Below are 16,132 nucleotides of genomic sequence, written 5' to 3'. Positions count from 1 at the left end.
TACCACATCATTTACATTTGAAACCATGCTTACAACTCTGAAAGGTCTTTTCCAAGCTCCTTCCAAGCTTGTGCCTTCTCCAAGGCTTCTACATGAGGGTTTCCTAGCAAGACTCTCTCTCTGCATTTGGCATAGTACCAAATTGCCTGTTTCTGCTAGGCTCTTTGCATGTTTTCTGCCGCAGCTGCTCTCGGCTCTTGCAGGTTCTCCTGTACCTCCTGAAGACAGGTGACTATATCTCTACTTTCAATGTTCTCTCATCCTGTCCATGTATCTTTAAGGATGTCCATAGCTGCTATTGCCTGACATTTGAACAGCAACTTGAAGGGTCTAAAACCAGAACTCTCCTGTGGCACTTCACAATAACCAGACAGCAGATGTCGAAGTTGCTGATCCCAGTCATTAGGATGTTTCACAGCATAGGTATTCAGCATACGATTCAAGGTGTCATTGACTCTTTAATTTAGACCATTTGCTCATGAGTGGTAAGCTGCGGTGGTGAGCTGTTTGATTTCACAAGCCTGTAACAGTTCCTTCACTACTTGGGACATGAATGTACTCTCCAAATCTGTGACCATCTCTTGTGGAAAACTTAGCCTGGTTAACACCATCAGTAGGGCTTTTACAACACTCTCCACTTCTATGTCCTTCAAAGGGGTAACTTCTGGGAACTTAGTTGCATAATCCACTAGGGTGAAAATACAATTATTCCCCCAGTGGGTTGATCTGGCAACGGATGGTACAATGTCCACTCTGATTTTAGAGGCTAGAGAGCCCAACAAAGTGGGGGCGTCTGCAGAGGATCCAAGATACACACACTGCAGGGAAGCAAGTTGCCCCAGATATAGGGCAAAACATACCCTAGGGCAGGTATGATGCATTTGTCAGAAAAACAATCGCTTGATGGTTTCTCCTGGGGTGGGCAATGGTGTGGGAGAGGCTTGATGACCCTGCAAGTAGCGGACAGGACAAGCTAATGGGTATAGTGAACAGAATTAAGATTTGAATAACAGCCGCTTAATTAAGGTAAGTGGGTGCAGGGGAAGTAATGTTGCATGTTGATGGGAATAGTCCAAGGATGAGTCAATAGATCCTGACTCATAATTTCCCATAATTATACTTCTCTCCAGAGCAGAGAGGGCATTAGCCAGCTAGCTGATCTGACTTACCTTGCCCAGGCTTGTTCCTGACTGGCATCCATTTTCTTTCATTTTGTTCCAAGCATTGTCCTTCACTATGATTTTGGAGTGTCTCTCTCACCAGTAAAACTGCCCTTCTGTAGAAGGGGTCTGATCGCTAACACCATTCCTGATGTTCCTGCCTCAATCTCAGCCATTTTATGATTGGTACTGTCCCCCACCCCCCATTGCAGCCATTTTGTGGTGGCACCCACTAACCTCTTTTACTATTTCCCCCAAGCTCCCACAGAGTTGACAAGATTGGGGATCGCTTCCTTAAACAAACAAAACAGGCAGAGAAAAGGTTAAAGCTCCTTTCATGCTGTTTTCCTGAAGCTGGTCACACCCTCCTTTACAGCTCTTTGAAGGTAGGCTTACCATGTCTTCCAATTCCATCATCCATCTGCTGTCCCTTCTGCTGCTCAGCAGTGTCGTGAGAGCAAAATGAGTGAGGGGAAGGCTGACATGCCAATGACACATACTCACATGCCACTGAGCTGACATGACAATCTAGCATTCCCCCCTCCCCCAAATTGTATATCAACCAGGGGGGATTCTACATCATCATACCAATGCAATGATGTAACTTTCCAGTGTTTGTGCTGTTGACATTATGTCACTCTTCTTATCCAAACCCCCTCCCTCTACCACTGGTGGCGAGTAGCTTACAACCCTTTCTGGCATCCACAGAACGGCCATTTCGACTCCGAGCCTCCCCCCCCCACACCCTCGACAGTTCTAACTAATCTATATTTCTATTAAATAAATAAAACAATATTTTGAGTCCTGCTGATGACAAATATCACCACCTTGTGAGCACGGGGAGGGGGCGGAAGGGGAGTGTTGCTCGCAGAGCCAAAGTATATTGCATTAGTTTTGTCAGCCTGTCAAAAATATTACAAGCATGAAAAGGAAAATAATAACACACGCAATTTATATGGCACACATTTCCAGAGTGGAAAGTATTTCACATCCATTAGCAAAATAATGGTTACAAACAACCCTGTCATAAGCTGTTGGCCAAGGAGCGGCAAAGGGAGCCAACGTCTGTGCCCTTCCTCCAACACGCCTCTGCGCGCAGCAGATGACGCCTCCCGAAGGCAACTAACGGTTCCACTTCAGACCTCCTCGGAGCCTTTGAGAGGAGGTCAGGGACAAAATGAAAACAGACAGTAACACTGGCCCCAATGGGCCCTCCAGGAACACCCCCAGGAGACATAAATTTAATCCTGAATTTTACAGTCAGAGAAGCATGCACAACGAAGTCCTACTTGCTATAGACTTGAATTGCATGCTGGGAGAATGCAGTCGTTCACAACAACCAAATAGCCAGAGTGGTACTAGAAGCTGACATAGCTGCTTCCTTGCAGGCCTTATTGCAACCCACTGAATGACCGTGAGGTTATCCTAAGTTCCAAAAGAATGGCATCTGGGGACAGGGGATAGGGATGCCAGGTAACCGCTGGGGCCAGGGGAACCGCTGCTTTGGCGATTTCAGAATACCCCCCCCCCAAAAAAATAGCCACTTTTGCAGCAATCCTTGTCCCTGTACACCCCCACACATGCACTCACTGGAACCAGGAAGAATATCCCGAAGTGCTGACATCACCCAAAAGTGACATCAGCATGTCAGGGTCGTCAGGAGAGGGGGGGGGGGTGATGCTCTTGGTTTTGGTTTGAAGCCAATTTTTTTTATCAGAGTTTTCCCAAAAGCCAGAACATCACCCCCGATGTGTTGGCATCACTTCCAGGTGAAGTCAGCATGCTGGACACTCTTCTAGATCCAGTTAAGTGTGGGGGGTAACTCCCAGGAATTGCCCCCTTCCTTCACCAGCAGCATCTAGCAACCCTAGCAAGGGAGCATCATTGGAGCTGTCACTACCTGCTTCTTCAGGCAACCACAACCGTGCTGATCACATAACTACCTGGATCAGGTGATATTGCTGTAAGGTCAACATGCAATTCAGGTCCACAGTAAGTAGGATTCCTTCTATTTGCACATGCTTCTCTAGGAAAGGTTTGTAGGCCTGGCCAGTGGATTGTTAAGGATCTATCGACCAATAGGGGACTAGGAACCATAAGGACAGGTATGGCCAATGAATTGGCATGGATGACCCTTGAGGAGTGGAGAGGAGTCCTCTGCTTCTGCACGAAAGGATTTGCTTGCAGTGCCATGTTCAACCAGAGGTTCTCAATCTTTTTGAGCCAGTGGACGGCTCTGGGATGTTGAGGCAGGGTGGCAGGCCTACCTATGAAATGGCTGCTGGAGGAGATGGAGCCAAACACGTAACACACATACAAGAGGTGTGTAGATTAGGAATATAAACACACACAGAGAGAAACAGCCCAAAGGAAGGGGATATAATGCATACAGTAGAAGACAACCAGTGGAGAACCATTACTCCACATACAGCCAGCGGGGTCGGTCACAGTTCTCTCAGAGCTCTCTCTGCTACACCTATCGCATAGGGTATCTATAGTAGGGAGAGGAGGGGAAGGTGATTGTAAGCCACTATGAGACTCCATTTGGTAGAGACAAGTGGAGTACAAAAACCCAGCTATTCTTCTTCGTCGTCCTCCACAATGGCCCCACCTACTTTTCTGAAACACAGGGCAGGCACCCAAGGGTGCCACGATGGGAAACCCTGTGTTAGACAAAATCAAGAGAGATGAACTACATAGCTAACAGCTTCCCACCATTTGGACTATCTGCAAAGGACAACAAGGAAGCAGGCCATAAGAGTCAGGCTAAGTTGATGGGGCCACTGCCCCATTTCCCTTGATGGACCGGCCTCCTCTGCCTAGCAAAGTGGCTTCAGTGGAAAACTTTCAATTGACCCCTTTGACTTGGTTCACAGAGAACACCTCCAGGATACAGGAGATGCCGCCTTAATTAACTCTCCAGACCTACTAGTCCCATTGACTTCGGTGGAGCTGTTAATTTCCATCACTGCCCTGAAGAGAAAGCTATGAATTAAGGCAGAGAACAGGACGGGGAGTAAATCTGTTAAAAAAAAAAATTAAACCCTGGATACATACCTGGAAATAAAATGGGAGGACAGCTGTGTCTGAAGGCAGTGGTTTGTAAGAGTCAGTAGTGAGAGTGATTCAGGGCAGGGAAAGGAGAGGGGGGAAAGGTGGTGATATTTCACGCTTTCTGAGGGCCGCCCCAGCTTCTTCTTGCAGACCAGAAGCTGCAGGGCTTTGCCGCTCTTTCTTTGGCTTGCTATGTTCAGAGGCAGGGGACTGCCTTTACTGCCTAACCCTGGCTGATGGGTTTAATGGGCAAATCCCTGTCGTTGGGATCAACCCTCGGCCATCCATGCCGATTAAAGTGAACAAGTCCTACAAAAACTGAGCTGAAGCACGAATCAGGGCATCCCCCCACATGAAATGAGTAAATGACTCCTCTGTTCTTCCACACGTCCTGTCCCTCCAAGAGAAGGAGCGTTTCTAGTTCTAATGTTCGAAGTCGGGTTCCCCCACCCCCTCCTTCAAACCACTTGCCTCCCTTGCAAACGGGGGAAAAAATCATGAAAATTGCATGAAACTCACTGGGTGGCTTCAAAGGCCTATTTTAACAACTGCTATCATAACGTGTATGTAATGCATCAAAGCAGCTGGCCGTTCATAGAACCCAACCAGGTGGCGTGGACGTGTTTAATAGAATCTACCTGTCTCCCTTGATTATCCTCAGGCCTGTCATTTGTTGAAGTCCTACAACTATATAAACGTTGTGCCAGTGTTGAATTAGGATCACTGTCACTTATACAGAACCTGTGTGTGTGTGTGGGGGGGGGGGATGCACTGACTCAAGTGCAGGTTTTCCCTTGCAAGGGACACTTACAGAAATCCTCAGAATTAAAAAATAATAATTGAATACTGCCTGCCATGGCTATGGTTGAGGCCGTGGCAGCCACAGGTATTGGGGGCCTGCCTCCTCTCGTTTCCGGGGTCTCCCCCCCCTTTTTTTTTGAACCTGGGCATATGCACCTGGCCTACAGCCAATCCCTGCAGGCCAGACTGAAGCTGGCTGGGGTAGGTGGGGTGGGAGATGGGGCTCTGTCTGGTAGTTTTTAATGCCTAGGATGGCAACTTTTAATAGTGTATAGTTTGTTTTTTTCATTTTTGGGATGCTTTAATCTATTTATGAAAGATTTAATCAATTGATGTAAACCACTCTGAGCCTGCTTGTGGAGAGGGCGGTCTGTAAATCAATCAATAAATACAAATGAAAAAGAATTTACTCTCGTTCGTCATTGCAGAAGAAGCCATGCTGGTTTTCCCACAATGGGTTTTGTTCCTCTATGTGCCTAATAATTCTGTCTTTGATTAGCGTCTCTATTCATTTGCCTAGGACAGACATTAAGCTAACTGGTGTATAATTTTCTGATTGCTCTCTGGGCCCCTTTTTAAAAATCAGTATAACATTTCATACTTTCTGGTTTTCGGGTGTAGTGGCTAATTGTAATGACAACTTATAAATACATGTTAGCAGACCAGCAATCTCATATCTAAATTCCCTAAGAACCCTTAGGAATAGGCCATCAGGACTAGAAGAAGAAGAAGAAGAAGAAGAAGAAGAAGAAGAAGAAGAAGAAGAAGAACAAGAACAGGAACAAGAACAGGAAGAAGAAGAAGAAGAAGAAGAAGAAGAAGAAGAAGAAGAAGAAGAAGAAGAAGAAGAAGAAGAAGAAGAAGAAGAAGAACAAGAACAAGAACAAGAAGAACAAGAAGAACAAGAAGAACAAGAACAAGAACAAGAACAGACAGCCTGAGAGGTAGGTGAAGCTGAGAGAGCTCTGACAGGACTGCTAAGGAGAACAGCACTGTCAGGGCTGTGACAGTTGGCTGCATGTGGAGAAGCCAGAAATCAAATCCAGCTCACCAGCTGCCACTCTTAACCATAGCACCACCACTACAAAACTTACTGCTTTTTAATTTCCCCAGTAAGTCTAGAACTTAATCACCTTAATTTGACTCAGTTCTTCAAATGACCTTCCTAAAAATAGTGGCTCTGGCCTTGGTACATGTCCTGCATTTTTCACAATGACCAAAGATGCAAAAAAACCAAAACAAAACAAAACCTTTAGCTTCTTTGTGATCTCCCTATCTTCCCTTAGAAATCTTTAATGCTTGGTCATCCGAAGGCCCAGCTGCTTCTCTGGCTGTTTTTGTTCTTGACCTTATGTAATCTTGGCCCAATTATATTGTTTATCAGATGATTTATTCTGTTTAGTTAAATAATTCCCCCTTGAGTCTCAGCCAGAAAGGCAAGCTATAAATGAAAGCAGGTAAATAAATCAGCCACTTTGAATTGGGTAATTCTGCATAGGGAACTGGAATGTTCAGGTTACTTCTGCAGCAGTTTGTATAGCTGGATATGGATTTCAACATGATCATGGCACTCAGTGGAGGACAGCTGTCCCCAATAACATAGTTGCTAAAGAAACCCCAAATACCTCCCTTGAGCTTTGCCAATCAACTGCATTTCCCCCCAATCACTAGATTGCAAGCAGTTGTGTTGATTGACAATGTGTAGAGTTCTCTAGAGTCTTTTTTTATTTGTCCTGGGTTTCTCACTTGCCTGTGGAATGCAAAAGGAAACTGCAGCAATCATCTTCCCTTTCTTTCTTTAAAAAAAAATCTGTTGATCATGAGGCCAAGGATGAACAAGAACGTTTTGTCTTCGCTACACATGGGAGAGATTACAACTGTATTCCATATTTTAAAAGGCACAGAAAGAACAAGGAAGGGGAAAGCACGACTCTTACTCATAAATATTCTTTGCTGGTACCCCTTGGGCAGCAGGAAGCTGGGTCATCCGCCAAGAGGAAGGAGAGCGTGCCACATAATTGCATTCAGTCTGTTAACTTCAGGCTAAAGGATGGTGGCCAGAAGGGGTAGAAATAGCTCGGAGGTTTTTTTGATCATTGAGGATGTGGTGGGTAGCGGCGCTGAAAACTTTGCTGTCGATGTCCAGAGCCAGAGACTACTGCCGCGGTGACCTGCTAAAGACAAAGTTGTGCCGAATTTTAAAGTTTTAAAATGGTGCCATGAGAAAAGGGAAACGCAAACTAGAAAAGCTGAATCCATCCTTCAAACTGGTCCAGGTTTTGTACGTGCAGAATCTGAAGTGTTTAACTGACTTCTGCTTCTCTCTGGAGATTAAGGCGACTCTCTGCCTCCAGCAGAAATGGTTCAGGTGTCATCCCTAGGTATTGTTTTCTCCATTTCCCCAGCACTTTCGCCTGATCAAGTCATCAAGAGATATGGCAAGGAATGCTTGCACAGTGGCATGTGCCATTTAGAAGGACTGTATGATAAAGAAGTCTCTGATACATGGAGTAACTGTGGTAGCTAAAGGGAACTTCCATGTACACCTGCAGTAGATCTTTAAGTACCACACCCATGAGATGAACCACATCTCCCTATATGTCCCCCAAAGAGCTTTAAGATCCGCAGACCAAAATCTACCCAGGATTTGTGGCACCAAGGAGATTCAATTGGCCTCAAGAAGGGCCTTTTTGGCTCTGGCCCCAGCCTGGTGGACTGCTCTACCAAATGAAATCAGAGCCTTGCGGGATATAATCAATTCTGCAGAGCTTGTAAAATAGGGCTGTTCTGCCAGGCCTGCAGTTGAGGCTGAAATGAGGTCTGGAAGTGCTGGTCTCCCTGTTGGAAATCCACAGATTTAGTCCAGCTAAGAAGAAGAAGAAGAAGAAGAGTTGGTTCTTATATGCCGCTTTTCCCTACCCGAAGGAGGCTCAAAGCGGCTTACAGTCGCCTTCCCATTCCTCTCCCCACAACAGACACCCTGTGGGGTGGGTGAGGCTGAGAGAGCCCTGATATCACTGCCCGGTCAGAACAATTTTATCAGCGCCGTGGCGAGCCCAAGGTCACCCAGCTGGTTGCTTGTGGGGGAGCGCAGAATCGAACCCAGCATGCCAGATTAGAAGTCCGCACTCCTAACCACTACACCAAACTGGTCTTATAACCTTCCCCCTGCCCCTTCCTGTAGGATAGCTGATAATAGTTTTAATGATTCTAATTGACTAATTTAAGTTTTATATTGGATTTTATCTTATTTATGCATTTGTTTTGTTGTTGTTGTAACCTGCAACAACAGCAACAACAAAAGTTTGTCCTTTGAGTGCTCAGAAGCATGTGGGTGGCAGGAGCAAACGGATTCTTGGCCACTAAGAGAATTCTTTTTGTTTCAATGCATACACACACAGACCAACCCATTACCTGAGAAGGATTATAAAGTGGAACTGATCCTTCCTTTGGGGTTACAGGCCCTCTGTCAGGGTCAGGATGACGCTCAGAGGAAGTGTCCTGAAATTGTACGGAAAACACAGTGGGAAGGGGATCTGCCATGGTTTAAGGCACTCAGAGTAAACACTAGCATTTCTTGGTCGGAAGGAACCCACAGACATGAGAAAGCTGTCAAGCTGCTTGGATTTTCCTTGCTGCCAATATAGACTGAGGAGGGGCTGGGGATCAGGCCGTTTCTGCAGTGACTAAAACTTCACAGCAGCACACATAAAGCTCCATGGAATTTCCATACATTCATACTAAAAACTCCTGATTCAGGTGCAGCTGCGACTGTGATCCCTGTTCGCCACATGTTTGTGAATCCTGATAAAATGCAAGTTTCTCCCCTCCCCTGGAAGAGAATTCACAATAACCTAAAGTGGAACTCAAAAGTCGCCTTGGCTTCCTCTACTGTTTCTTTGCCTCAAAATTATGACGTTTGAGATCCGACCAATGCTGTGTCTCTGCCCCCCCTCCTTCCCTCCCCACTGTATTTTTTTTTATGTGAATATGATTACATTACATCATAGTTCCAAAGTAGTGCAAGCACAGCACACACACCCCTCTCCTTCTCCAGCAAAATTGAAGTTTTTTGTCAATTTCATGAAGAGAAATTGAGCCATGGTCAGTTTTAGGCAGGTAGGCTATAAATGTTGTTAATTTTATCCAGCAGCCTTCTGCAGCTTTCCAAAAGTAAACACACACACGCACAGGTTCTTTGTTTTACAACATAGGAGCGACCCAATTTAATTACTGTTTTTTAAAAAATAATAACAACAATCACTATATGGGGGGAGGGGGAGGAAACTGATGGCCCAGGATGCTTGCCTGAAGTGGTACACTTAAAACAAAACTGCAAGCAGGCACCATTTTTACTAAGCTGTTTTTAAATTTACATTGCTCCAAAGAAGGCTGGGGGTGTGGTGGGGGGGGGGGGGTAAATGAGTCACACAGCATATGGAGAAGGGGAACACTTGGACATTTTTCTTAAGAGAGGAGGAGGGAGGTTGGAAATGACAGTAAACAAAAAAACAAGGCAGGGGGGTGGGACCATCTGCCCGTTCCTCCCAAAAAAGTAGGGGAGGCGGGACCAGCTGCCAGCGCCTCTGAAGTAAATGTGAAAGGCATGATGTGAAACCAATCTTCAGTATTGCCATTCAGAGATGACATGTGCAGAAAGCCAGATGCACATTCGATGTCAACTTTCAAAGACCTATACAAAGGAAACCCAGAGAATTCAGTCAACCGCAGAAAACCCCTCAGTGGTAGAGTGTCTGCTTGGCAGGCAGAAGGCCTCAGGATCAGTCCTTGGCATCTCCTGTTAAAGGATCTGGCAGCAGGTGATGTGAAAGACTCTAGAGCAGTGGTTCTCAACCTTGGGGTCGCGACCCCATTTGGAGTCGTTTGGCCCCTTCCACGGGGTTGCCCCATTGCTGGCCACCGCAGTGGTGGCGGCAGCCTGCAGTGGCGGGTGGCCGGCAGAGGCGGCCAGCGGATTGGCGGAGGCATGGCACTGGCCGCCTCAATTGTTGTGTTCCTGCATGCACACGCCGCACACCTGCACACCACCGTCAAAGTTGGGGTTGTGGCATCGAAAAGGTTGAGAACCGCTGCTCTAGAGACTCTAGAGGGCTGCTGCCAATCTGAGTAGACAATACTGACTCTGACGGACCAATGGTATTATTCGGTATAAAGTGGCTTAATATATTAGAATATTATAGAATCATAGAGTTGGAAGGGGCCAACCTAGTTTCCTTTTTTGACCAAGTAACAGGTTTGCTGGATCGGGGAAATTCGGTTGATGTCATTTACTTGGATTTTAGTAAAGCTTTTGACAAGGTTCCCCATGATGTTCTGATGGATAAATTGAAGGACTGCAATCTGGATTTTCAGATAGTCAGGTGGATAGGGAATTGGCTAGAGAACCGCACTCAAAGAGTTGTTGTCAATGGTGTTTCATCAGACTGGAGAGAGGTGAGTAGCGGGGTACCTCAGGGCTCGGTGCTCGGCCCGGTACTTTTTAACATATTTATTAATGATCTAGATGAGGGGGTGGAGGGACTACTCATCAAGTTTGCAGATGACACCAAATTGGGAGGACTGGCAAATACTCCGGAAGATAGAGACAGAGTTCAACGAGATCTGAACACAATGGAAAAATGGGCAAATGAGAACAAGATGCAATTTAATAAAGATAAGTGTAAAGTTCTGCATCTGAGTCAGAAAAATGAAAAGCATGCCTACTGGATGGGGGATACACTTCTAGGTAACACTGTGTGTGAACGAGACCTTGGGGTACTTGTGGATTGTAAACTAAACATGAGCAGGCAGTGTGATGCAGCGGTTAAAAAAGGCAAATGCCATTTTGGGCTGTATCAACAGAGGCATCACATCAAAATCACAAGATGTCATAGTCCCATTGTATACGGCACTGGTCAGACCACACCTGGAGTACTGTGTGCAGTTCTGGAGGCCTCACTTCAAGAAGGACGTAGATAAAATTGAAAGGGTACAGAGGAGAGCGACGAAGATGATCTGGGGCCAAGGGACCAAGCCCTATGAAGATAGGTTGAGGGACTTGGGAATGTTCAGCCTGGAGAAAAGGAGGTTGAGAGGGGACATGATAGCCCTCTTTAAGTATTTGAAAGGTTGTCACGTGGAGGAGGGCAGGATGCTGTTTCTGTTGGCTGCAGAGGAGAGGACACGCAGTAATGGGTTTAAACTTCAAGTACAACGATATAGGCTAGATATCAGGAAAAAAAATTTCACAGTCAGAGTAGTTCAGCAGTGGAATAGGCTGCCTAAGAAGGTGGTGAGCTCCCCCTCACTGGCAGTCTTCAAGCAAAGGTTGGATACACACATTTCTTGGATGCTTTAGGATGCTTAGGGCTGATCCTGCGTTGAGCAGGGGGTTGGACTAGATGGCCTGTATGGCCCCTTCCAACTCTATGATTCTATGATTCTATGATTCAGGCCATGCAGCGCAACTCCCTGCTCAATGCAGAATCAGCCTTAAGCATCCACGAGATGTATCTGTCCAGCCACTGCTTGAAGACTGCCAATGAGGGGGAGCTCACCACCTCTTTAGGCAGCCGATTCCGCATGTTCATACGCCCTGCTTCAGTCTCTACCCACACACCCAGTGGGATTTCCCCGCACATGATATCTGGGTGTTCTTGCCTCACCTGGTTTCTAGCACCTGGAAGTATGGCCCCTTCTTGGTTTCCAACACCTAGTGGGTATTTTGTTCTTGAAGTACCTGAGGAAACAAAGTTGTTTTCTTTTTTAAACAAAACTCATTAAGCAAGAGTTTAGGAACAACTGTAAACATGACAAGGTACTCAGAAACATGTGGTAAGGCATTTACCTAGAGAGCTTTGGGAAAAAGGGTTACCAACAGCATGAGGTAGATGATGATGATGAGGAGGAGGATGTGATGGAGGCCTGATCCCAGCCACAGGGGGAAGAGAAGGTGGTGGTAGAGTTGCTTTCTCCTGAGGAAAGGAAAATGTATGTCATTTAGTGAGTCCTTTTATGAGACTACAGTATTGGTATTCCTGCTCCGGTATCATATTTGTTGCTATTTTGGAGACTTGTTTCTGGAAATGTGAAGTACATTGTGATCAAAAGGATCATGCAAGCTCTGTATTTGAAAATGAGGGGATACGTACACAGACATAATGTGACTAGCAAAAATGGCTTTAAAATGGAGTTGACAGATTCATGAAGTCCATCAGTGGCCTCTAGCCATGGCGAACAAAGAGAATCGCTATATCTGGAGGCAAGAGAACCTCTGGATACCAGTGCTAGGAGGCAACATCAGGGGAAGGCTTTGACCTCTATGCCCTGTTCAGAATTAGAATCCCAGAGCTGAAAAGGACCGCAAAGGGCCATCCAGTCCAGCCCCCCATCTTCTCAGGGACTTAAAAAAACACACACTCCTCTGACAGGTGCTTATCCAGCCTCCTTCTCAAAACTTCCAGTGAAGGAGACTCCGCCACCTTCAGATGCAGCAGATTCCATCCATGAAGAGCCCTCACCATCAGAAAATGTTCTCTAATATTTAAGTGGAATCTCCTTTCCCATAATTAACAACGATAACCGCAATGAAATCTTGGGCTACCCTCCCCCATGGCCCTTTGTTCTCCCCGGATTCTGATGGGCCAGTGTGGTGGAGTATCACTGTCAGTAATGGCTGGTGTGATAATGTTCAATGGCAGGTGTAAATTTTATAACTTTTAACTACTTTTGTGATTAATTTATTGTTTTTTATTGTGTTTTAATTGTGAAAGCCACCCCAAGATGATTTTCGGAGAGGGGCAGTATGTAAATTCCTAAATAAATAAATATATTTGAACTCATTGCTCCAATCCTTGCCTCTCAAGTGGCAGTAAACAAGTCCTTCCCCCCTCAACTCAGTTCTCATATCACCCTTGCCCTTCTCTTCTTCAAGGTATATACACCCAGCTCTCTCAACCTTCCTGTGTAAGGCATGGATTCCACCCCCTCAACCATCCCAGTCGCCCTTCTCTGAACAGGTTCCAGTGTTTCAATATCCTTCTTGAACTGCAGTGCCCAGAACTGGACACAATATTCCAAATATTCCAAATATCCGTTGGCCCTAAAGAACAACTGGTGTGAAAGAAGATGCTGGACTAGATGGACTACTACTCTGAACCAGCGTAGAACTCATAATTTATGTGAATGAGAGTTGGTTTGATGTAGTAGCTGAGATTATGAGCTAGAAGCCAGAAGTGCTTTCATTCAAATCTCATTTCAGCCATGAAGAATCTAGTTGATCTTGGACAATCTTTTCTTGGGGGGGGGCAGGAGGTCCACCCCCTGCCCTTTACAATAGGACCTCTTCTGTACGATGGATAAACTGGTGAAAACTCACTAAATACATTTGTTTTTCTGATCTCTGCACAGAAGTGTTAATATACTCCACAAAAATGATTTTGCTCTGCATGGTGAACTGCCTCTTCAGTGCTTTAAGCGTCTTTTAAGCATTGTTTCTGAAAGATGCTTTTTACCGATTCATTTCTCTCCTGCCTGCCTGAGACATACTATTAGCCATGCAGAGAAGCTCTTTAATTCTGCAGATTAGTGACTGCATTAGAGAACAAAGTGAAGTTGGCAAAACTACAGGGGGCAGGGCTATGAATTGTTTCATGCAGAGAGCATTGCAACGTAGTTTTTCAACAGACAATATTCAATGCAGAACACGATTGTAATATAATAAAGCGGTCTAAACTGGTTGTTTTTTAAACTGTTTTATTTGGCTCCATGCAGAATAACTCTAGGAGAACATTGCTGGCCTACCTTGCTGGGCTATTACAAGCACTATTAAGAAAAGAAAATGGCTTTGAATACTTTATATGGAGTCTGTTTTCTTGTTATGCTTGTGATCCCATAAGAGGACTGATTGCAGGTTTCTTGCAAGGTCACCACAGAAATATGGAAGTGGGAACCTCGTCCAGAATCTGCAATGTTTGACAATTTCATTTGACAGATTTCACAACAAGGGAGACACAGTTTTGGAAAGACGGTAGTAATGTCTGGCGACAGCTGAGAAAGAATTTGCTGGACTGCTCTGTATCCATGTTCTGTGGATACATTTTGAATTCTGGGGGCAAGATGATGAACTAGACAAAGGAAACCTATGCAAACTCACTTCATTTAAAAGCACACATACAAAATCTGTCATGTTTTTGATATCAAGTACAGACAATCCAGTTCACAGATATTTAACACTGTTCTCTGCTCTTTCCATTCATGTTTTCTATCCCACCATCCTTCATTTCCTCTCATTTTATGCATTGTGCATCCTTTGAAGAACTGGGATTTTGCTACAATTGGAGCCAAAGACCTCTCAACATTTCTGTACCTAAACCACTAAGTACTGTTTGCTTTGGGGAATGGAGGTGTTTTGCAAAAGACATCAGCGAGTATCTGAGAACACATCTATGACCACCATGACCCCTCACAGGCACTACACTGGGAATAAGCACATTATGCATTTGAATGCTCCCTTGTCTAAAAAAAATCTTTCCGCACTGTAAGGAAAAAAAGGTTCCATGCGTTGTTTTACGGTGCGCAGCTGTAGAATTAACAGTGTGCTGTGGGGCGATAAATTGCCAAGTTTGTTAGCTTCAATTGCAAATTTACAACATGCACTGCCAATCACAGGAAAATCTATCTATCATGTCATGCTACTTGGGCTGAGAGCTAGGGCCACCTCTTCCCCAGTAGATAGACCAGAGAGGGCTTTATGGCTGTCCCAAATCAAGCTGGAAACCATGAAGAGCATGTTACTACTGTTTCTTTCTCTATGCCAGCCTTTGGTGAGATGACTGAGCACCCCTTGAAATATTCTTCAGGCTTTGAGAAACCCAGGAAGTGATATCAGCAGGCCACACCTTTCTACCACATCCCCCAAAGTCACATGTCCCCAGAAGTGCCATCACTCAACACTCCCACCAGATGTGACATCACCTGGCCAGCAAGGATTTGTTTGACTGAGGCCCCTTCCCTTCCCAACCCCTCCAGGCCCATCAGTGGCCATTTTGAGAATGTGGGGGGGGGGGGAGCAGGTCGACATAACCATATATGGCGGGAGTGGCCAAACTATGGTTCTCCCGAAGACGTGAGTGAGCCAAGGGCCTATAATTGTAGTCCACGAGCATCTGGAGAGCCACAGCTTGGCCACCCCCTACCTAATATGGTCATATTACCTGATAAATGTTTTAAAAAATTAAAAATTAATTCACCCAATCAGAGAAATCCTTCCAGGAATGCCAGGAAACCCTAGTGTTTCACAAAACCCTGGCTGAGACAGCCTGCTCTCTACTCATTCCCACACCCCGAATCAAGATCCTGTCCTTAGCATCATAGAATCATAGAGTTGGAAGGGGCCATACAGGCCATCTAGTCCAACACCCTGCTCAACGCAGGATCAGCCCTAAGCATCCTAAAGCATCCAAGAAAAGTGTGTATCCAACCTTTGCTTGAAGACTGCCAGTGAGGGGGAGCTCACCACCTCCTTAGGCAGCCTAGTCCACTGCTGAACTACTCTGACTGTGAAAATTTTTTCCTGATATCTAGCAACCCTGCAACGCACAGCTGCAAAAGAATGTTGCAAGTGGGAGGCAGGTTCTTCTGAAGAGGCCAGACTGTGGAAATGACAAACATTCCAATCAGAGTCTCTCATTGATGGTAGCCAAAGTCGTAGGCATGAACTCCAGCACCTCCTTCTAAGGAACCACAAGCCCTAAAATGTGTCGGGGGAGAGCAGTGTTGAGCCACGGCCCTGAGCAGGAGGCTTTTGGTGCCACAGTTGGGACTAATCATAAATTGTTACATGATGGGTACATCAAATTTTAATCTCCACTGCAGTCAGGAAACAGTTGAGGAAACATTTTGCTGATTCATTGTGCTTTGCCGTGGCCCTTAGTCTTCATGTCCCAGTGTCAGCAACAGGGAGGACTACTCAGAGGAGGAAGGTGCCAGTGTAGTTAACCCAGAGGTGGCAGAAGCTGACAGATGGGGAGAGGAGATGCAGGCAAGATTTACAACTGAGAGCTTGCACAGAATCATCTCCACCCCCGCCCCCCATCTCAGAGCCGACTGATAAAGAC

The 16,132-nt window shown here is 45.6% G+C and overlaps 1 protein-coding gene across 12 annotated transcripts in view; it reads right to left on the bottom strand.

The window, feature by feature from the left end:
• Positions 1 to 2,095: 2,095 nt before the first annotated feature.
• SEC16B (SEC16 homolog B, endoplasmic reticulum export factor) overlaps positions 2,096 to 16,132 on the bottom strand; it is a 78,637-nt gene continuing 64,600 nt past the window's right edge. For 8 of the 12 annotated variants that reach the window (XM_077332492.1, XM_077332488.1, XM_077332494.1 and 5 more), the window contains 4 exons: positions 11,863 to 11,989; positions 11,681 to 11,754; positions 8,430 to 8,516; positions 2,096 to 7,189 (listed from right to left, as the gene is read on the bottom strand). In XM_077332492.1, coding sequence (XP_077188607.1) covers positions 7,109 to 7,189; positions 8,430 to 8,516; positions 11,681 to 11,754; positions 11,863 to 11,989 — 369 coding nt within the window. In that variant the 3' untranslated portion in view covers positions 2,096 to 7,108. Of the gene's footprint in view, positions 7,190 to 8,429; positions 8,517 to 8,546; positions 9,709 to 11,680; positions 11,755 to 11,862; positions 11,990 to 16,132 lie in introns of those variants that run through there. The other 4 variants (XM_077332489.1, XR_013230038.1, XR_013230039.1 and 1 more) reach the window with 4 other exon arrangements.

This window comes from Paroedura picta, chromosome 4, assembly GCF_049243985.1.
Source record: "Paroedura picta isolate Pp20150507F chromosome 4, Ppicta_v3.0, whole genome shotgun sequence".
Taxonomy (NCBI): Eukaryota; Metazoa; Chordata; class Lepidosauria; order Squamata; family Gekkonidae; genus Paroedura; species Paroedura picta.
This window is presented reverse-complemented; position numbering and strand designations above follow the sequence as displayed.